The 24,514-nt window shown below is 28.9% G+C and overlaps 1 protein-coding gene across 1 annotated transcript; it reads right to left on the minus strand.

Moving 5' to 3' along the window:
• Nucleotides 1–1,559: 1,559 nt before the first annotated feature.
• On the minus strand, nucleotides 1,560–21,520 carry LOC129918144 (uncharacterized). Its single transcript, XM_055998519.1, has 4 exons — nucleotides 20,280–21,520; nucleotides 3,545–3,780; nucleotides 3,013–3,429; nucleotides 1,560–2,945 (listed from the first exon to the last, which is right to left on the minus strand). The coding sequence occupies exons 1-4, from the start codon at nucleotides 20,467–20,469 to the stop codon at nucleotides 2,745–2,747; spliced, it is 1,044 nt and encodes a 347-aa protein (XP_055854494.1). The 5' UTR covers nucleotides 20,470–21,520; the 3' UTR covers nucleotides 1,560–2,744.
• Between the last annotated feature and the right edge of the window lie 2,994 nt (nucleotides 21,521–24,514).

The following is a 24,514-nucleotide window of genomic DNA, read 5'->3' on the forward strand; positions in this document are numbered from 1 at the left end:
ATATTCAATAAAAAAAAATTTTTGAATTAGAACATAGACCAAAAAGCACCAAAGTAATAAAACACAATATTAGACCTTTTTAATGCTATTTCTTGGATTTTTTGTTAAAGTTTGCACTTTTTCGTATTTCTCCCTTATTTATTTTCATAAAAACATAGTTGGCAACAATATAACGCCAGTAAATATGTGCTGTGTAAATATGTATATGTGTTTCAAGTTATAATTCACACTCACTGAAATTCACTTTTATCAAAACTTTTTTTCGTAATAGTGTGAAACTGCCCTTTAAAATTTTGGCATTTGGCAAAAAGTTAATTTTTAATCTTTTTTAATCCAAAGCCGCCATCTTGAATTTAAGGAAAAACAAATTTTTGTGAATAACTCGGCCCTTTTTGATTTTTGATAAAAATGATTAAGGCGAAACTTGTAGAAAATTTTAAATTCTAAAGCTTTTATCTTATTATTATTACATTTTTTCTCTATGAACCACATTTTTCAGCTTAAATGTTGTAGCGCCTTTTAGAATATTTATAACATTCTCAGTTGCTTTCTCAGTTACCAGTGCTGCAGTGATTCTAGTCCATTAGATTAACTTAGGAAAGAAAACGCATTTTTTCATATTAAAATTAATAAATTATTATATTTATTACTTTTCTATTTTTTTTATATTCCTTGAACAATGTGTTCCATATTAATTCTTATTTCTATACATTAAATTTATATATAAAAAAATTAACCATAGTACAAAAAAAAATAAATCTCGTATTCGAGACATTTACACAAAAAAATTATATATTCTATTATTGATTTTTTTAGCTTAAACAATCTCTCTCTCACACAATCACAGTCAAACAGGAATTTTAATTTATGTTATAACAAAACAAAATATTATAAAATAAATTGCCAGTTTAACATAAATTTAAAATTGTATAATTTCAGAATATATAAACTTATTGACCAAATAAAAATGTTGGATCTCAATAATCTATTTATTCTTTATTAAACATTTCTTTTCAGTCTCACATTTTTTATTTTTGTTCTAATATTTTGGAAAGAAAAAAGGTTGAAAATAGAAGGGAAGAAAACATAAAAGGGGAAACAGAAGCAGGGAAAAAGTTACAAATTTTAGGTAGTTCGTATACAAAACACATTATCATCATCACATTCAGACAAACATTTTTGATTCTAAGCTTATAAATAAATTGTAAAGGTATAGTGACGGAATTCCAAGTTAAATTACAAATTTGACAGTTGACATTTAAAGTTATAGAAATACAAAACACCTAAACCAAAAATATTTCATTTTGTTCAACTTCATTGATTTACAAATGCAATGGTTTATGTCAAAAAAAAGGACACATGTAAACAGATCCTAAGACATAATTTCAGTGTCAAATAGATATAGTATCTGTCAAACACAGTTTATGTCATTTTCAAGAAGACTTTTTTTTATATGTTGACAGTTGACAATAATTGACATTTGAAACCTAGCTGTCAAAATGAAAATTAGAAAATATGTTTAATTTCGATTAAGTATCCATTAAGTGTTTGTTATTTCTTTTCTTTTTTTTTTTATTCATAAATAAGATAACAATGTTTATTAATTTATCACTTTAAAAATATATAGTAAATGCAATTCAATTGAGTTGAGTTTTTATTTGAAGTTGATTTTCTTTTTAACATCTTTGGTGTCGCAAAGCAAAGTAAAATTGAAGTATCTACTCACAATTTTAATGTAGATATAATTAGAAAAAAAAGAGAATTTATAAAAAAAAAATACACAAACACAATTACAAAACTCACAAAGACATTTTATAAAATCAAATTCAAATTTCAATTCAAAACAATAAAAAGCAAAAAAAATGACAAATTCATAAAAAAAAAGTTGAGAGAATTAAATATAAATAAAGTCCTCATAATAGCTTTTTTTTTCTGAACTCACTTGAAAAATCTTCATGTAAGCTCAGAACTATTTTGAAAAATGACAGCTGTCATTTGCAACGAGTCTTTAAGATAAGTAATAAGACATTTGGGTGCTATCTACTTTGTTATAAACTAATAGTTATTTTGACTTTTACAAAATGACAGCTGTCACTAGAGAAATTCATTTAAAAGGGAAAAAAACAATTACTATAGAGACCTATATAATGATAAATATTGATTTATTGGAAATAAATATAGATAGAAGTTCAAAACAGAGTTTATTTTGAGTATTTGTTGAAATTTTGACAGTTCAAAAGATCTGTCATTTATGTCAAGATTTTCATTCAACGTAAACGTCAAATAATTTTTAATGATATTAGGTGTTGTTTGAATTCTAGTTTCAAAATGTCACTTTAGATCTGTCAAACTGTTTGTAATGTTTGACATAGAAAAAATCTTTAAGCATGAAACAAAATAATAACTAAGTAAATCTGTCAAACTTATGAATGACATATTTTTGATTTCTGATTAACAATTACAAAAATCGGTCAAATTTAAGTTTGTAATATGACTCTGTTGACTTTTTAACTTGACTGTATAAGACTCTTTTCAAAGTGCTGAACTTCTAACCTATAAAATTTATTGAAGTTGTACTTTTTCGGAGAAAAAAAAATAAGTTCTTAAATGATAGAGTGGTTGAAGGTTTTTTTTAAGATATGCTTGCCCTAACTTGATAGTAGATCCTAAAAAAACTATTGTGTACTTAGAAGATAAATTAGATTTAATTATAATTATTGTAGTAGTTTTGTTCCCTGCCAGGCTTACAAAAGCTCAACTTTGCTCAAAGTCTTGTACTTGAATTCAATTGGTTGTGGAACTTTTTTCGTCTTTGATCGGCTTTGACGTTCTGGACTAAAGTCATCTTTGATTGGATCACGGGTGGAATTCTTAGCCTCTGATGATGGTTGGGGAGATGATCTTGGAGATCTTTCTGTTACAGGTTTTTGGTTCATTAGGGATACCTTGAAAAAGAAAAGGAAAACTGTCAGAATCCATTAAAAACAAAGAAATGTCAATTTTGAAACTTACTTTTACAAAAACATATCCAATAATTCCAATTGTACACAACATAAAGATCAGTCCCGAAGGAATGTGTGTAGTATTCAATGCTATTCCAAGAATCACAACCTGAAGATACATTACGACTAGACCAGCATGAACGCACAAAACTAGGCAATATTCTTGGAGAGTGGATGTGCTCTTTGGTTGCAAGTTTATTGACCTGAGACTTTCAGTAGAGGAAGAGACACTTAAACGGCTGAGATCAGTGGTAGATGTGGATGGAGTTGATGAAGGTGTTGTATCGGGAGTGACTTTTGAGCCTGATGGAATCAAACTGTTTCCACTTAGACGTCTTTTTTGCTTTTGAATTCGGATTAGCTTCTCGGCAATGCGACTTTGGTAGGTTTGAAGAGGAGACTGGTTAGATGTGGTTAATTTAGCATCCTAAAATTATACAAAAAAAAAATATTTATTTCATGTCCAAAAATCAAAAAAAAAAAAAAAGTGCTCGAAATTTTTTCAACACCACTGTAAAAGCATAAAATTCTCATAAACTTACATTAGTTTTTGTTGCAATTGAGCTTTCACTATTCAACGATGTTGTTGATGATGTTATTGTTGTTGATTGAGCATTAGCTTTCTTTTGAACTTTTTCATCCCAAAGTGCAAAAAGTGTACTAAGAAGCTTCAAAATTATACAATAAAAGTTTAGCATAGCTTTTTGGGTACAAATGCGAGCTTTTTTGATGTTAGTTTCCAAAAGTTCAATCAATGCACTTTTGCTGAGCTTTATACCTGTTGAATGAAAAGATTAAGAAATTATTATTAAAATTCTTAAATAATTGTTGCATAATATTAGGTGATGATTTAAAATATTTAAATTTTATTATCATGTGCGATATAGAGTGAGGAAATGTTTGGGTATTTTTTTATTTTGTTTTATATTTAAATTTATTATACTTGGGATCAAGGAACGCGCATGAACCATTAAAATGGAAAATAATTATATTTTGACAACAAAGTATGTTTGTTTATTTTGGGAATGCACACGCAGTAAATATTTTCCAATGCGAAAGATAGCTATAAGGATAGAGATAGCTAAAAAGATAGAGATATAAAGTGTTTAATTTTACTTGTTGGAGTTGTCATGTTTTTGTCTTAATAAAAGTATTTTGTGTTTTAATATTTTTTTGGGAAAAAAGTTGTGCAATCAATAGAAAGGAAAATATGACAAAGATTGAAAATAATTTTTCTTGAGTCAAAAAAGGACACAATGTTAACAGAGCCTTAGACAAAAATATTGTTGTGTTTTACACTTTCATTGTAAGCTGTAAGCAAATAAAACAGTGTTAAAATTGCCCAAAATTGACCAATCCTAATGAAATGCACAAGGAGACCATTTAATATCATCAAAACCAACATTTTCAAATGCTTAATTGTATATTTAGGTACATTATATCAAATTACTTTAATTTCAAGAACAAAAGTAAACGAACAGAACTTACAGGAATTCTGTTCAGCAGGTGTTTTTCTTAAGGCTATGGTCACACTGTTAAATCTCTTACTTATAAATCTAATTTTATTTTAAATGTTCACGTGGAAATGTAGGATTTTCATTATTGGCAGCTTATTCCTTTTGATGTAATACAAAAAGTGCATCCAGCACAACAAGAAAAATATTTTTTTATCTCTCCATACAAAATTAATGAAACACCTTTGAGTGTGAAATCTAGAGATTTGAAGAAGATATATGTGACAAATGTATAGTCGTTGCAAACGTACCATTAATTAAAAATGGTTATAAAACTCACTAAAAATGCTTTGCGTTGTGATGGTTTATTCGATTCATTTCAAACTAATCGATTAAATTTTATGCACTAAATAATTTTATGCTAATAAAAACATGAATCAACCATTTTTTAAATGTGAATTGTTTTTTTTTTTTTTTTTTTACTTTTGAGTCAAAAGTTTTATAGAACTTTACCGTTCCTAAATTTATCATTTAAACATTGCAAACAAAAATAATGTCTTCCACAAAGGGCATAGAAATGTTATCAAAATTTTGATCTATTTTGATCTTTTACAATACCAATGTTCCTTTTAAGTTATTAGACTATTCCTGAGTAGATGATCTACTTATCATCTACTCAGGAATAGTCTACTAACTTACTACAATTAACACATGGTGTTGTGTTCGAGTAGATAAGATGTGTAGTAGTTGGTAGTACTAGATTTCTACTCACCACCTCAAAAGAAATACAACCAATGATACAGGGGAGTATCAATCAGAACTCTAATGTGGTATTGCCTTAAGGTTGCATTCATAAAACGTCAAAAAAATTACAACGAAAAGTTTTTTTTATGATATCGCACTACGCTGCCTACAGTACATTGACATTCGATCTGTTTGCCATCAAAATCTTAAGTAAGTAATAATGCACGACGAAATTGAACACTCATGAGAAATTTGTTTGTTGATTGATCAATTTGTAAAGTTGACGATGAAATAAAATTGTTGGGAAAGACAATAAATCTAACATATTCTTCTGCACAGGGTCAAAATTTACAAAAACCGCACCAAACGTTTGGTTTAAATTACTTCACTTATAAAGATACTATGGACCACTTTAACAGTCAATACTTTAGCTTAGAGACGAGAAGTTAGTGCAAATTTTAAATTAGAAGTGACACTTAAGGCACATAGGTAGTTAAAATAATTTTATAATTATTATTAAGTTTTAAAAACCGGGAACTTCATTACTCAATTGTTAAACTCGTTCTAAAAGACATTTTTAATGTCATTCGAAGCATGCCTTATTTTGTATTGGTGTTGTACGATAACGTTTATTATTAGAAACGCTTGGTTTTTATTTGAAGACGCAAAACAATTAAAAAAAATCAAAGAATTTGGAAACAACAAGTTCAAAAGGTTCTTAAACCGAAAACGAAGCCATGACATTTGAAATACAAAATTTAAAAGTCAACAACGGTTATTTGGACTATGAGATTTTACAATCTAGCCTTCAACACCTTATCACCTAAATATAAGAATAATACAGTTATTATTTCATAAACAAAAACATATAAAAACATTAAAAAGATCAACTTTTGATAACCTTGATAGCTTCATTTCATCTAAGACGATGACCTGATGGCTGATGAAATAATGACTTGAACCTACATATTTCAGTCAAAAGTAGGTACAATGTTCGCGTGTTTGTTTTGTTTTCTGTTGACATGAAAAATTATATATTTTGCAATGGGATCATTTGTATGTTTTGTAATTATCAACCATAAGCAGTTGATCATTTTTGTTTTTTAACAAAACAAAAACATCAACAAAAAAAGAGAACCAAGAGACTCAGGATGATCTAAGTATCCAAGGACCACCAAAATAATGGTCTGTTGTAATTTAAAATTAATTAAATGCACCGAAATGACTCCTTAAGTGCAAAAACAACATTATACCATTTTAGTATAGACAAAGTAAATGAGTTAAAGTCATTGTTGTTGTAAATTTTATGACACAGTAAAAAAATACTTGAGGCATAGGAAATATGTTTAATGATGGGGTACGCCTTTTTCACTATATATTTTTGATGCTGCTGCATCTTGCACTTGCACTTCCATGCAGACATGCCCTTAAATGGTGCCGAAGGATAGCCGGCATTACATTTTTAAGGAATTTATTATAAGGTAGGCACTATACACAGACACTGTCAGCAGTGAAAAGTGACTTTTTTGTCGGCTATAGTTAAGGATTTTAACGTATTTAGCCTCCAGACAATGGGTTTAGATAGACAGCATGGTAAGTATGTAATGTAAGATACTTACATACATTAAAAATACCTATATTCAAGGTTGCATTGTTTTCATTTGTTATTGAAAGGTTTTCATTATGATTTATATGGACAAGTTAATGACCACATAAGGTTTGTTTTAACATTTTGATGTCTATTTATAGAAGCATTATAGAAGCTGTAATATCAATAACTTAGATTAATTATTCTTTGATTTAAAAAAAAATTCATTGAAAAAATAATAACGAATTCAATAAGTGAGATCAAATTTCACTTCAACTAATTTATTCGGTAACTGAACAATGAACAAACATCAAAAAAATTGACATCTCCTGTCTTTAAATAAAATTGATTCATAAAATTACAATTAATTAACCTTAAACTAGTCTCTAATTGATCTAGTTAAATTGTTGCGTGACAGATCACACCTCACGTTACTTTCACACGTTATTTCTTCACGTTACTTTAGCACATCCTTTGTCAACAACATAAGTTTACTAGAACCACCAAGCTGTCTTACATAGAAAAACCCCTTTCATATAACGATTGAGATCAAATTTCACTCGAATAAATTTATTCCTTAACTGAACACCGAACACGTCCATTAACAAAGTTGACACTTCTTGTCTTCAAATACTATTTGTAAAAAATAAACGTTTTTATAATTGATAAACATAACTAAAACTAGTCTATAATCGTTTTGATCTAATTAATTTGTTGTGTGAAAAATTGTTGCACCTCACGTTACTTTCACACGATACCTCAACACGTTATTTCATCACGTTAGTTTAGCACATCCCTGATGGCATTTGCATTTTGTTCTTACTTTTACGAGCTTGTTACGTAATAAAATAAATTAATTCAATAATAATTGATGAATTTATAGATATTTTAACTACTAAATGAATAATTAGAAATATCAACTTTGAATGCAAATAACATTTAATTGAATATTATTTTAGATTAACAACGCACGGGCGCCACTCGTTACTTTGCCAATGACGTTAAAGATTTTTACCTTAAACGAATATTAGATAAATTTTAATTTATTAGAATGATTTTGCAAAATATAAATATATTCCATTAAGTTATTTAAAAATAGCAAGCAATTTGCTTTGTTTTTAATTTAAGATACAACACAAAGGGTGCAATAAACGTTGTTGATCATGAAATGAAGGGCATTTCTGATACAAAAAAAAAAAATGAAAAATGACAGATAATAATTATAGTTCCTGAGCTATTTATTTGCATTAATGCAAAACTAATAATTGCTGTTAACCATGTGAGTATACTTTCAAAACGAGATAATAAAAAAACGCCCCTTTTGTTAAATCTAAATTTTCCAGATGAAAGCAGGCTTTGTAATAAAAAAAAAAAGTAGAACTTACATGATGATGGTCACGTTTTGTAAAAATAAAATAATCACACATTATGCATAATGAGTTATCAGTAATTAATTTAGTTGTAATGTGAAACACTGTATCCGTTGATAAGTTACACATTGAGTCATGTTAACAAGAAAAAATGAAAGTTATAAAGCAAGTGCGTGAGAATGAACAAGAATGTGAAAATAATTTAATTTATGCTATGAAAAACATGAAATATAAAATGATGACAACAGCGCCAATAATTATTCTTAATTTTTTTAATATAAGTAAATGTCACTTTGACATTTGTCAAAAAATAAAATTTCACTCTGACGCAAACGTCGGAAAAGAAGTACCTATTATTCCAAAAACTTCTACTATACAGATTATAATGAAACATTGACAAAGAATCAGTTGAAGCTACACTTGGTCGTTTAAATTGGTTTTCTTGATGTGTATCACTGGACGATATAATGAGCTGGATTGTAGCTATAAGTTCTTACGAAAACAATAAATCCTACAAATAAATAAATTCTTATCGTTGAAGTCTTTGTAAATATTTGTTTTTTTTTTCATTGGTAAAGATGGATGAATTCTTATCTTAATCATAAATGTCTCGGAATCTTGGATAAAAGATACAATCTACGTTGAATTTTTTGTACAGTAATCATGAAAGTCATTTAAAAGATATCTTAGTAATAAATTGTCAAATTCATCAGTTTTATTACTTTCAAACTGACCACTAACTCTAACGAACATAATTGGATCAGATAAGATATATTTCATCACCCAAGATACATTTATGTACTTATAACTTTTTAACACCATTGACAAGCCGCCATTTTATGACTGTAAACTCTTACAACAGAAAATTTATTCTATTCAATATCTAGCATGGAATGTAACAGTCGATTTAATGCAACATTATGCATTAACAAGTTGTCAAAGTGTCATAATTTTCTTCCATTTACCTAATGTCACATTTACACGACTGACAACTTGCAAATAATATGTTGCCAAATGTTTACCATTTTATTTTTCGTCGTTAAAAATATCTGTACCTAATATTGTTTTTAAATAATGGCTTACGGTCATAAAAGAATGAATTTGCTCATTCTCTGCCAGTTGTTCTTATGACAAGAGCGTTTTGACAGTTATTGACATAATCACTAGCAAGTTTTTACTCATGTTAATGGAGCATAAGGGTCAGTTTCACAGTCAGCACTTAAGTTTAGGGATGGTACGGCAGTTCATATTTTTAACACAGAAAGTGTCACTTAGTTCGAAAGCAACACAGAGACGTCAAAATTAGTTAGACGATGGTTTATGGTCGGGCCTTTAAGTTTTAACCATAAAAACTAGAATCAAATGAATTTAAATTTCAAAAACTTAACGAAAGATACTTTTAATTTTTAACTCACTTCTACCGTAGCACTTTCCTCACTGAATTTTTATAATAATAACTAAAACCATATTGACTCAAACATACCTTGACAACAAAGAAATATAAAAAAAAAAAAAGTTGTTGCTAAAACATAATCTTAATAATGCCAGCTTTCACTTTTTCAACTTTATTTCTTTTTTTGTATTCTTCATTTTCACCTACTGATTTAGTAACTCATCATCATCTATCTGACTCCCTAACCTTTCCACTTTTAAATGGAATTACAAAACAATCAAAACATTGCATATTTTATCATATGTCAAACAGAACTAACGAATAAATATGAACCCATCTTATATTCCATGATGTCTTTATACTAATTTACACGATCACCTTGATTTTGTCGTCATTATTTCACAATTTTGTATTCTTATTTTAATTTATGATTCCAAAGTTCATTGTATTCTCTAGCTGAAATGGTTGATTACTCAGAATGAATGAGTAAAAAAATACTAAGAATGAAGAAATCGACACAGCCGGAAATTTAAAGTTAAATCTTAAATTACTTATAAAAGAAGTACAGTGTTCCCACTTTCAATTATCATTTTTTTTTTTTCTTATTACAATTTTATTTTTGACAACATACACTTTAGTTTTTTTTAATTAATACGGAAATTTTAATCAAAATATATTGCAAATGTATTTAAAATGATTAAAAACCTTAAGGGCGTTATAAAAATTTTATTTTAATTTAAGGATTGAAAATTCTACAAAATGGCATCACTGAAGACACAAGCAGGTGCAAATTAGAGGAAAAAAATCGACAGTGAAGATCAAGACAACACTCAAACTGATCACGATAATGACAATGCTACAAAAAAAACTTAAGAAAAGAACATCAGCTTGAGACCTTGAATTTGGTTATATTTGAGGGCCATTAAGTGATGAATGTGGAAAAGCAAAAACAAAACCCTGAAGCCCTTTATTTAACTACAGACAGACAGCACTACAGACATGAAAACAAAATGTGCGCAACTCATAAATAAATTACATATTTAAATTGACCAAGAATGGTTTTTGTACAAAAAGAGTATTTTTTGTATGAGAATTTCTGGATTCTTTTAGATTATTAAGTCTGAGAAGGCATAAGTAATGGATCGCAATTTGAATATTTGTTTAAATTATGAGATATCTCATAATTATAATTTTTTTTGTGTTTAACGGCCGATTTCTTCAAAGAGTCCTAGCGCTAGTACCGGTCCTAGTCCTAAAGTTAGTACTCAAATCGGTACCAACTCATTTCTTGACTCAGGTACTAAGCCTTAGAACTGTCAATTTAGGACCGAGTACTAGTTAGGACTCGGTACTAGCTAGCTCCTCAAAATCAACTAGGACCTGGTTATTATACCAATCGTTAGCACTCAAATCGGTACCAAGTGATTTCTTCACAAAGGTACTAAGCCTTAGTACTGTCAAATTGGTACCGAGTATTAGTTAGGACTCGGTAGAAGTTAGGACCTCAAAATCGGTAGTCTAGCGGTTAGTACTGGAATCAAATAAATGGATTTCATATTTTTCAAGTGATATTGCAGTTTAATAAAAAAGAAATAACGTAAAAAAGAATAATTTTCATTATTTTTTGTTTAAATTTAGTGGACTTTGTAAATTTTAATTCCATTTGAAAATTTAAATGACCTTTTGTCCATGTTACAGATTTTTTTAATTACTTGGGTGTTGTATCGATTTATAAGTGCTTTTTTAGTGATAATAATTAATATTATTCTATATGCCTGTAAGACCTTGGGTCTTTTAAATGCATATTGCACGGCACTAGTTAGAAGGAATAGAAAGATAGGAAAGAATTTCTGTTAGTACAGTAAATTTAGAATACGATGATTATTATCTCATATAATCCCACGGGTGGCCTCCAAGCTGGGGGATAAATAAAAGAATGCTGCCTGAGGTGGGGCTCGAACCCACAACTCCCAGGTTAGCAGTCAAACACTACATGCACCACAACATTGCCCCCCGCATTTTGATTTTGAAAGTTTTTTTAATTTACCAAGAAACACGAGAATTGGACTTTTGGACAAAGCCCACAGAAGATTTCAGGTGTATTTTTAAACTATGCTAATGATCTGTACAAGCCTTGCAGTAGAGGCGAATTGCAAGACACTCGCTTTTGGCAACGAGTCTGTACAACCAATGAATAGACATCACCTCGGGCTCGGCTGATTTGGAGGATCGTATCAGAAATTAAAATATCTGTGGGAATTTTCGTACTATAAACTTCGGAAATTTTAACTCCGATGGGGTTCAATTATGGAATAAAAACAAACATAATAATACCAAATCACAAAATACTGCGTTTTTAAAAGCTTTTCTTTTATTCACACAATGAACATAAAAAATATTTTTTATTCGTTAAATAATTATGGTTTATTGTGATCCTTCTGCCTTTTTGGCAGGCTTTCGTGGCTGCATTCATATTATTGAATGATTCCTCGCCATTTCTGGCTGATTGATTTTGCATTCTTATTCTTGTCTTCATTCTTGACTTTTTTTCTTCATAAAATATGAATTTTTATTGCTTGTAGCGTTTTTTATCTTCACAACATTTTTTCAATATTTATTTTAATTATTTGCTTCTTGTTTTCTATTTTTATTAAATTTTTTGTTTGTTAAATTCGATCAAATGTAAAAATAAAATATTTCAAACTTCAATAAATTCTCAAAATGACAGTTATACCAGTTTTATACGTATTAATTCTTAGGACCTCGTTGAGAAATTAGATCAGGTCCTATGAATGTGAAGAAATGCTCAGGTACTAACTTTTCGTTAGGACCGAGTACCAGAGCTAGTACCTGGTCTAGCTAGACCGGGTACTAAGCTGACTTAGGACTTATGTGAAGAAATTGGCCGTAAGTGTCAGAACTCAGAACATTCATCTGTGATATGGTGAACAAACGGATCTAAATAAAAATTAAGATCTTACAACTTTTTATTGCTCAAAATTATGACGTTATTCAGTAGTTTTTCATCAATCTTTTAAAAAAGACTTATGCAAGTGAACTATTCATTACTTTATTTGAATCCATCAAAATTGTAAGGAAGATCCAATGCATACAAACCATAGGGCTTATATTTTGCAGTCATATCAAACCTCCCTATTAATTTGGACTGAATGCGCTCATTATTTGATTTTTTGACATTGATCAACTGTTGAGTTTTTTCCCATACGTCACCGATGCAGCTTACTTGGTGAAAAACTAATTTAATGCGACAAATTGTGAATTCTTAAGCAATCATTCTTAATTTACTTGATTGTGTTTATAGACATTGTCATTTCTATGTTGCTTTTTCACTTGCACTTCATGGTGAGAAAGAGATAGCCAAAAGAGGCAGGAAATTTTAAACTCATTTAAAATCTTTGGACTCATAGAACCGTCAAAATGAGTCGGTGGAGAAACGTGAAATGCCAAACGCATAATGTCATTTTAAAGATATATAAACAATTTTACAGCGTAACATACTTCTTTTATGCAAAAAAGACTTCTTCAATTTATAAATAACCTTTTTCAAAATCATAAGGCGCGCAAAAGTCTCCTTTAAAAATAGATAGGTACTTTGCTTAAACTGCAACAACATGTACAAATTAAAAATACTAATTATTGCCGGCTGTCTAATGTTTGCATACAAAATAAAACATATTATCGGGTTGTTGACTCTTTGTAAATAAAATTTGTATTTTCAAAACACTGGAAAAGAGAAGTCTTGTGGAATTTCCACAAGACAAAAAAAAAATTTAGCAAGCAAATTTTTAACGTTTTGACATGATTCTTATGCGTGTTCAAAAGGTAGTTCTTCTTTTTTTTTTATTGAAACACCACAAAAACAAAATTAAAAGATTTAAGTTAATGAAGATTATGTGCCAATTTGTGTTGTTAGGTAAAAAATAAAACCATGAAATCAAATTGACAATTTATTTTAAGAATATTCAAGGTAATCAACACTATCTTAACGCACACAAAAGTGTTTAACGGTGAAAAGTTGATTTATTTTAAATTTTGAACTTTGGACCCTAAACAAATTTTAATTATTTATTCATTTAAATGTTTTGGGAAATTTGCATAAAAACACCTACAATGGAATCTATGACAGAAAAAAACAAATATAAAAACAAAAAATTTGTTTGAACAAATTTGATGTTTGTTTTGATAAAAAATCATTAACCTCACTTAACTACGCTGTATTTTAATTATATCTTTTGTCTTTGACAGATGACGCAAAATGTCATTGAAAATTTGTAAAATTATATGCCTATGAATCATTTTCATAAGTGCATTTTTTTTTATTATTCTGACTGAAAGATTGTATGTTAGATGTCTATCTAATTATTTTGTGTCATTTTTAATTGTGAACATTGAGGCACACCTTTGCTTCTTGTTATACACAGATTGACGTTTGTTGTCAAAGTTTCAACGGTGATTATATTAAAATCAGTTAGTGTTACGTGTACGCAATGTTTGGTCAAGGCAAATTAACCTTAAATCAATTAAAATTTTAAACATGTATTTGATTGATTATATTTTTAACAACAAAATTAGTTTACGGTAATTGAAGAGTTGTGTTTTCTTAATAGTATCTTTGTGAAAGGATAAGCCATTTTAAAAGAAAAATCTATAGAAACAGAAAAAGTCAAAGGTACAACAATTCCGAATCATTAAATTCTGGGTTTTAATTAATGTTCGCTCACTTTTATGAACAAACAGATCCATAATTATTGACTGTTTACTCACAAATGTCTTAATCTTCACTTTGACGAAACTGACATTTTTGATAATCTATCAAGAGCAAAGGCTGATGTTGTGAGATTTTTATATTTTTCCAACAAACTATCACTCTCAATATAATTTATAACGTTAAGTTTACAAAAAAATAAACTGTGTATCGAATTTCTTTATTAACTGTGCAAATGTTTCATCTGTCATTTTTGGCTGTCACTTTTGGCGTTTAACACTAATGTCACTTTAAGGGCTTATACCTCATAAGTTTTACTTCAAACCATTAATGTTCTAACCTTAACTAACACTATGTCAAAGCCATTAAATTCTTGGAACTAAACTTTAGCTTGTTAATTAATTCCTGGTTTAGACTGGAATTTTACAGTTTTACTTCTTTCAAAGACTAAACGTGATAAAAATGCATAAACTTCATTTTATTTTTTACCATAAACATAATTTAAAACCGGAACTTGACCTGTTCATTGTTTTTCCCTTTAGTAATGTTTGTATATTCTCAGATTCTAATCACGTTCATCATTAAATGAGCGAAAATTTTATTTCCATATCATAATATTTTTGACCTACTATTGACGGTGAACTGTCAACTAATTCACATCACGTCACAAAGTAGTGATGGAATATTTGGAAAATATTAAATCACACAAAAATTGTTTAAAACAAACAAAGCTAAAATTGTTTATTTATTCAATGGTTAGTTCTCATTATTTCTTTTTTCTTCCGCATTTGATACTTATTTGACAGAAATAATAAAATCAAACAGTCTAAGAGTGAATTCGTAACATTTGAATACCTACGTAAAACTAATGTTGAAGGTGTGTTTATAGGAATCAAGTAAATCTACTTTATGTTGATATAATTAACCAAGAACAATCTGATTAACAATCCTCTAATAAGACTTTTATTCATTAATAGGTACAAAAGTACTATGACTGACGTAATGTTAAGGTTTTTATTTGAATCGTAAACCCTTTTAACATAATGATACTATAAATGGAGTTTATTTGAATTAAGGTAGTTTTCATTTAGTGTGAATTTTTTTTTAAAGGAAAGTATTTTAAATACTTTTGGTTTCAAAAGTTCTCTGGGGTTATAAATGCACTCTTCTCAAAAAGTCTCTGAATGCAGTCAAAAGTACATGCTTTAAGATAATTTTGTACAGCTAAATGGAAATGGTTGTTTGCAGTTTCATTTAGCTTTCATTAGATTGTTTATCCTACAATCAACTTTTTTTTGAACCTTATTTATTTTTTAGTTAATTTTATTTGTCAAAGTTATAATATATTGAAAGTCTATTTACGCAGTATAACTACCTATTATTAGCATTTCACTTTATCTGATAAATGATAACAAACTTCGTTTTAAGTAATCAGACTTATCAGCAGGCTAGACGCTAGACAGTGGTAAATAAACAAGTACTTATGCACGTGAATTCAGCACGCTTTTGATTTGTACTTAATTTTACTGCGTAAATGTCTACAATTTTTGTATACTGATCTAGATAATAATTTTTTTTGATAAGTAAAAAAGGGGCTTAATTTAGATACAAGGTTAAGATGTTAAGATAGAAAAAGCAATATAGTCTGGATTATACAACAAGATATAAAAATTCGAAGATAATTTAAATATGTACAAGTTTTTGTTATGTATTTGGCAAAAATTAACATAAGTACGCCACCGATACCGGATGAGATGGAAACATACAAAACAAACATACAAGCATGCGTTTAGTAGCGCGAAAGTAGGTTTCCAACCTTTAAAGTAAATAAAACAAACAGAACCACCCAACATGCGAAATAATATGATGACTCAAACTGTCACTTTCTTCTTTGGTTGTCGCGTCGCATCGATAACAAATGAAATCGAAAACTTGTTGGAAATTATTGATTAGATTGTATTTTTATTTTTCTGTTGCGTACTTTTTTATGTTTGCTCGTTTACGAGACGATGTAAAAGTAAAGTTTGATGAACTGAATTATGAAAGAATGCGATTGATTGAAGGGGATTTCAAAACAAATAGTACTAGTCGATATCGATAAATCATTTCCATGTAATTTCAGTCAAATAATATGGACATCAAACAGAACTAAAAAAATATGTCAGAATTATGAATCCTTTGAAAAGTCGTGTTCATATCTAAGTGTTTAATTTGATGAGAAGTTATTTAGTACTATAATTTACATTTAAGTGCATTCAATCGAAAATCGCTAAATAAAAGCTAAAGTAAAAAATGGCTGCATTCAGTCTAACCAGTGCCTACGTTCTGTAACTCTCGCATCGAGAAATTTCTCGCATGAAACACGCAAATCGGAACAAAAATAATGTGAATCGACACAAAAATCATTTTCTCACATTCGTTTGTTTCTATAAACAAAATTGTCTCGCCTTGAAACATTTCTGAATGAAAATGCTTGACAGACTGGAAAAATGTGAATAAAACTGTGTCTGTAAGAAAATTATCGAGATAATTTCTCGATTGAACTGCCAAAATTACTCACAAGCAAAAAGGATGCGAGAAAGTAAGATATTTGAAAAAAATTTGATAATCTTGCATTAAATCTGAGATGTTACTTCTGAAAAAGTGTTCACGGTTATTTATTTTTGTATCATTTAAATTTTTAAAATAAAAAAAAGAATATTAAAGAAAAAAAAAAGAAGAAATTTCATGCCCCAACCGTGACTTGAACTCGGTACCCTCCACTCGGTGACCGACTGCTATACCTTCGGACTACCGAGCCTTGGGATATTTTTGTAAAACTATGTCTACATAACCTTTGATGGCCAAATGTAAAAATATTTTCCCTTTTTTTGACAGTTTCCAATAATTCCAATGGAATAAAAAATTTATAGGGTTGATTCTCACATCGAGATACAGACACAGGTTATTTTTCCAAATAGAGAAACGTATGGAATTTTTGTTTCACAATTTTTCGATGCGAGAAGTTCTCGACTAAGTTACAGAACGTGGGCACAGAGTTAAAATAAAAATTCTTAATTTCATAGAACAACCAGCGCTTTTTTATGATGCATTTGAATGAATAATGTTATTTAAAAAAAAATAAGATAAATTCGGATGATGCGAAAGATCTTAAGTTGAATGGTAAAAATAAACAAGGTTGTTGCCCCAAGAACAATTATACACTACAGATCTCACAGGTGTTAATTAGATAATCTATTCTATTTATGTATAGGTGACTGTAGAAAACTAAGAAACTTGCATGCATAATTAGCATTTGGTTGATGTTTTATTTTTGTTAAATGGCATTAGTATTACGAAACACAAATGTATCTCTATATTATGTATAAAAAAAACTGTGTTAATGAAATTCAATTAGAGTTGAAATAAAACCTGTAGTTTTAAGAGAACTAGTTAAAGATTTATCTAGGAATATAGGAACAATTATAAATTATAGTTCTTCGTAATCATGTTGGGCAGTAAAAGTTAGCTTGTTCTTATTTCAATAAAAAAAAACATACAACACTGCCAAAGCTTGTTTTATTATTCAAGTTTGATATTCTTTGAAAATTGTTAAGTGTCATTAAAATTATAACTTTAAGATGTTCTAAAACTATTTTATTATTTTTACATAGAAAAATAACCTGAACTATTTATTTCCTATACGAACGAAATTTGAATAGATAAGAATGAAGTTTTCTCGTGGAATAAGAATATATGGATGAACGCGAAATCTTAAACCCTAAAATAACCACATTGAACCTTTGCTTAACTACATTTAGTGTTCTTAGAAAATTATTTTCAGTTAAATTTATATTTAAAAAACTTTAGTTACTTTTAACAAGGTAATTTTTGTATGTTCCCAATATCAAATTAAGTAATCAAACAGGGCTAAAATACAACAAAAACTTATTTATTTAAGCATAGTATTTAGCAGCGTTTATGTTCACATCAAACGAAATAATCATCAAGTTATTTTTACTTCAGCCAAAGTGAGAATTAATTTAACTTAAACTTGAACAAACCGAAATTTTAATCGAAAATTTGAACAAAAATTAGCACTGAACAAGTTGATAAGTGCGTGTATGTTCTAAAAAAAAAAAAATCTGGTAATAACCAGTTTCTCTAATGTGGAAAAATTAATTTTTCTTGAAATTGAAAAGAGAATAAACACTTCATTGTTGCTCAACTTAACCTTTTACTTTACAATTGAGTGATCTTTATTCAATTATTTTGTCACCATTACATTAAAGTCATAACTCGATTTTTTTCTTCGTATCATCTTTTTAATTTGAAGCATGATTGCCACATAGGAAAAATTTTTTAAAAACTTACATTTTTAAAAATAATTTTTAAATGTTGCGTAATTAAAGGAACATTTGTCCTAGTCCGAAAAATTGCAAGTTCATTCAACTCATTATTTTTCAATTTTTTAATCAAACAAAACTTATTAATATTATGGAAAGATGCTAAATAACAAAAGTTTATATATATAGGTGCCATAAATTTAAATTAACAACTAAAAACGGACTTTATCAAAAACAACTTACTATTCAAAGACTTCTTGTCGGTAAGATGAAACTTACTGAAATTGGCAACCATAAACTCTTCAGTGCATGTGAACTCTATAAACTAATTTAATTATTTTTATTGAATAAGAGCTCTCCGTTCCATGTGGGTGGTTTATTTCAATTTATACGACACGAATTTATATTTTCAGTGCGTATGGATTTTCTATGTTAATGGATAGGGATTAATATTGTGTTACAAAAACCGGCGGCGTCAGACGACACTTCGTTTTATGTTTCTTATAATTAAGAAGGTCGAAGGATCTATTTCAAGGGTCCCACTTACACGACACAAAAGTGACTTATATTGTGAATGCCCTTGGTTGACATGATCATGGTGGTTTTTAAGGGTATTTTACACTCTTTATTTTAATTTAGTAGCAAACTGTCAACTCAAAGACAACCGACGAAAAAAAACCCAGCCGATATCATTTTGTATTAAACTCCGACGTTCAGATATTAAGTTATTTTTCATACAAAAACGCTGTCGGTGCCGTTTTTTTGTCGGTCGTCATTGGTTTAAGAAAGCCTTTAAGAAATAATTTATGAATGCATGCGTTTTATTTGATACAAATGAGAAAAGTTGTGCCGTAGTTAAGCTGCGCGAATAAAAAAAAAGTAATAAAAATATGTTCACTTTTTGTTAAAACAAAAAAAAAAAAAAAAACTATTACATTAAAAACTATTACATTCACAACTCTTATGAGGCTTTTATAATCAAGTTAAACGTGATCAATTGACTAAGCTTTAAGAAATGCGGAACAGTTTATTAAAATTATGCTCGTAAGTGACTTTTTCGCATAGTTATAATAAACAAATAAAAAATTACTTCAGTTTGACGTACATTGACATAACAAACGACTATAGCCATTTTCGATTGTTAACCAAGTTTATGGCATTTAATGGTTAAATTCTATCTAAATGGAACATTCGGCATGAGAGACATGAAAATCTACCTCATAAAATAAGAAGAATTGAGTTAAAATGTAAATGAACACACCTTCATAGGTATGTTCGTTTACTCTCAAATAATCTTAATTTTTTAAACCAAACTGTCAATACATAAATTTCATAAAAAATAAAAACGAAAAAAAATAAATAAAAACGATCAACCGGACATGCCATATGTTTGTGTGTATGAGTATCTTAGATTATGTTACGTTCCATACCGGAAGTTTGCATCAATATTATTTTCGAAGGAAATAACCACAACGCGTAACTACAACTACAATTATCTGATCAGTTTGTGGTGATAAAAGTTATTTAAAAAAATATGAATTTAAATGATTTTCAAATAGAGATTGAAAGAAACCTACCATCATATCGCACATAATAACAAATAATAATATTTTTAAAGGTTATTTTTTTGTAATTATAAAATAGAAAAAAAACAAGGAAATAATTATTTGAACATACCAGCAACTTGGAAAGGGTAAACAGCAGTACATTTGATCTTTCTGATCGAGTCCGATCGAAAGAAAAATGTCTTCGTCATCATTGGTTTCGATGACGATGATGATGATGTTGTTGATGATGACGAAACGATAAATGGTGTTGCAGTTATTGCTGCAGTTATTTGCTGCGATTTCTCCGGTAGGGAAGACATTTTGTTTTGATGTAGTTTTTTTGTTGTTTGTAACTTCTATGTTGTTTTTTTATTTTTTCCCTTTTTAGGTTATGAATTTTCCTTGTGTTTTCTATCTCCTTCTGTTTTATTGTTTTTTCTCTCTTTCTATTGTAAATGTGGCCAAAATTTGTATATATGGATTTTTATGTGAGAGTTCAGCTTAACTATGGAATTTCACGTGGTGAAAATATATCACAGATAATGCTGGTGGTTTTCAACCCCAAAAATTTAAAGAAAATCGATACTATTGTTGTGTATGGATAAAGGAAGAGATGGTATTTTTTTGTATTTTGTTGATGGTGTAGGTATATCTTTGGCTATGGCTATTGTATGAGTCGCATTTACGTGATATCTTTTATTAATTTTTTGTTTCCCAAAAACACTTTAAATACTTGTTAGGGAATAATTTTCGTATTTTATTCTGCTGAATGATAAAAGAGCAGCTTTATCCATTTGTTGTGCGATCGTAAGCAATAAACTGCTGATGGTCACTTTTCGATTTTTCATTTAAATTGTTTTTTTTTGTTTTTAAAAATTTATTTTGTCTTGAAACAAAAACAAAACAAAAAATAAATAATGTTTGATCGTCAAAATAAGTCTGTTTTTTTTTTAAGTTAACATGCACAAAATTGTACTAGTTAACAGTTTTATATATTTTTTTTTTTTGTCTCAAACAACTATAATAATCGGATTACAACAATAATTTTTTTTAATATGAAAAAAATATTTCCGTTATTTCATTACTTGAGTAACCCGAATTGGCACACTCGTTTTATTAGGCCAGAATCGAAAAAAAAAAAATATTAACAAAGAAAAATTTTAATTCTTTGTGCACTTTTGATGGAATATTTCGAAATATAATAATATTTCAAGTTAGAGTCAGCACTTTTTGAATTTTTTTTGCTAAGAATTTATTTTATTTTCTACCGAAAAAGAATAAACTTTTTTATAATGAGTTTTGAATATTTAATTGAAGTAAATATAACATCCACGAGACAAACGCCACAATGGTTAGTTCTCAACTAAATTCAACATCTGCAAACACTCAATTCTTAAACGAGGAAAGTCTCAATTTCATATTACTTTGCTGTTACTCTACTCAAATTTTACTTTGCTTGTTTTGTGTGTTTGGTTGCAGATTGCAGACAAGAGAAGTATGAGTTTGTTTTTGTTGATAAAAAAAAGTAAATGAAATAAATAAATATTTTCTAGCGGCTCGCAAAGTGATTATAATGTTTTGAGTGAGTTTTTTTTCAAGATTGAGTGTAGATGTTGTTGTTGTTTGAGTTAATGTAGTAGGTGGAATAAAAAAGAAATCAATTCTTGATTTAACGGAAGAGAGGAGAGATAGTTTGATGAAATAAATACATCGTATAAGGAAACAGAGCAAAGATCTAACAGACGGAAGTCATGATAACGATAACGATAACAAAAAACGCCTTAAGTTAATACACCATCTAAATTCTGTGATAGTGTTTGAGAATTAAACACTTAACGAAACCGCAGAATTTGTCAAAATTAGATTTTTTATTTTGAATTTCCCAAAAAAAAATAATAATTTGTTGGTAATGAAAGAAAAATTTATACTTTCGTTCATTGAAGAAAAAGTATAAAAATAACAGAAAAGTGCGTGATAGTTGTTTCATCAGAAATAGTTTTTCTAGTAACCCGCACATAATACCTACAGATGGCGCAGTTGTCTTTACCAAACCGCAGATCTAACACTTTTTAGCAAGGTCCTTGAAGAGTAATCAGCTTAGAAAACTTTTTTATTTCAAAAAGTTCAGAACAAGTAGGTATACTCACGTCACATGTCACATTGAACACGCTTATATATTAGCCGTGTTCGTTTGCAGGTGCGAAAGTACCAAAGTACAAAAAAATCGATCTAAATGCGTTTTACGTGTCGTAAACAATAGCCCTGTTCCATTTTAGGTGGTAGTTTACTACTAGCAGATGTTTTGGTTAATCTAGTACTATCATCTACTCATGCTCTTCTTCCCGAGTAGATACGATTTGTATTGAATTCGTTGAAAGTGCGTTCAATTGAAAATCGTTAGTAAACTACTAGTAGTACTTTGCCACCTCCCAAAGGAACAGGACTAATGTGCCGAGCTTGTTTTACTGAACAAAAAATCGATTTAAAATCGATTTTTTTAAGGAATTTGACATAATGCTACGTCTCCACCAAGGTTTAGCATAAGAGTTTTAAAATGTAACGCAAAAAAATTTCAATATTTCGCGAAATCGCCAGAAAATAACAAAATATGTAACTAAAGTTCTCCATTTTGACACTTTTTTCATAAGTTGTCAAAAAAGAAAATGAGTGCGTTCAGCGAACCAAAATCGGTATATTTGGGTATGTTTGATTATAATTTTTCAATGAGGTATTAAAGTAGGATAAACAAATTTTTGAAAGGCCAGTGGTTCCCAACCTTTTTTTATATTCTGACTCTGGCTGTGTAGGTTCAATATTTCTTGAAATTTTAAACTTCGGAGTTGGCATTTACTCTCAAAAACTTTGAAAATGAAACTGTAGCAGGGTTTCCTGTGCCATGTTTTTTTTGGGCCAACAGACAATGTCAATTAGAAAAGATTTACTGGATAGTGAATTTTTATTACAAAAAGTTTGAGCCCGAATAGGTACCTATAAAAAAGGTGTTTAAACCAATCTTTTACGTTCCTTATTAAAAACAACCAAGTGCATTTTAAATGTTTTACATGGTGATTTAAAGAAATACCTGGCTTAAGTAAAAACACCCTTTACGCAATATTTATAAATAAATATTTTAGATTTTAAAGATCAAAGATCTTATCCAATTTCGCAAAGTGATAAATCTATGAATTTCAAAATCCATTCAATGTCAATCTTCATCAATTGCTCATCGAACTGTCATTCCCTATTTGGACATATAGAATAAAGAATAGAAAGCTTTAAGACTTTAGAATCATTGACTTATAATTGGAACACTCTTCATATTGTGTGGTTCACTCGTGGTATAATAAATACATAATAAGTAATGTGAGGTCGACATTCAATACCATCATCAGCAACCGGCATTTTCTGCAAAACCAATTGTTAAGGAATTTCTAGTTTCTCATCTATCTCTATATCATCAACTAACTTCTCCACATGGTTTTATACATGGTCTTGTTGAAGTTCATTCACTGGCTTTAAAGTTGGTGGATATACTCTTAGAAAGATACATGTGAAGAAATAGTGGGTTCAGAAGGTATTTTTATGTACTCTTGTACTTCGACTTATCCACAATATAACGAGTTTAACTACTTGAAGGCATATGTGTTGCATTATATATTTATTTTTTTGTTATATTGAGAACGGTTATGCCATCATCAACCAACCACATGAGATATTAAGATACTTTTGTAACAATAGATTCAAAGAAACACAAATTCGAATAAAATCGATTTTATAGAGACTTTTTTTAAGAGTGTTGATAACCCGTAGGGCAGATGAGAATGCACATTTTTATTTGAATGGTATCATGATTTTTTTTTGTTTGTAAATTGCTGATTAAACAAAAATATTTTTGTTATTTCCAAAAATTCTTTAGATAGCTTATTCTCGATTTGTTGATGATGCATCAATCTGCAGTTGATTAAACACCTTTTTTTTATACTGATACGTTTGTACCTCCATGATTTTATTGTTAAATTATTTTTTTAATTTTAATGATTTTGGCGTATAATCTTTTTAAGACACTTGAGCAAATTTAAAAATAAATTCCTGATAGCAAAGGTTCTTGAGCTGAAGAATTGCGTGAAAAATGGGTACGTGCCTTGTCGTAGCATTTTTTTTTTTAACTTAATCTCTGACATTGAAATTTAAGACCACTCCTTTTACAAAGTTGCAGATTAAATATTTAATCATAAATCGGTTGATTAGGATTATTTAGTATGTATGTATCATTTTACAAAAACAAATCTTGGTATAAAGATTTCTTAAAAAATCATACCTGCAGTTCAGTGATCAACATAGCCGATAGCCTGTGCAGAGTCTTCA

Source organism: Episyrphus balteatus, chromosome 1 (assembly GCF_945859705.1).
Source record: "Episyrphus balteatus chromosome 1, idEpiBalt1.1, whole genome shotgun sequence".
Classification (NCBI taxonomy): Eukaryota; Metazoa; Arthropoda; class Insecta; order Diptera; family Syrphidae; genus Episyrphus; species Episyrphus balteatus.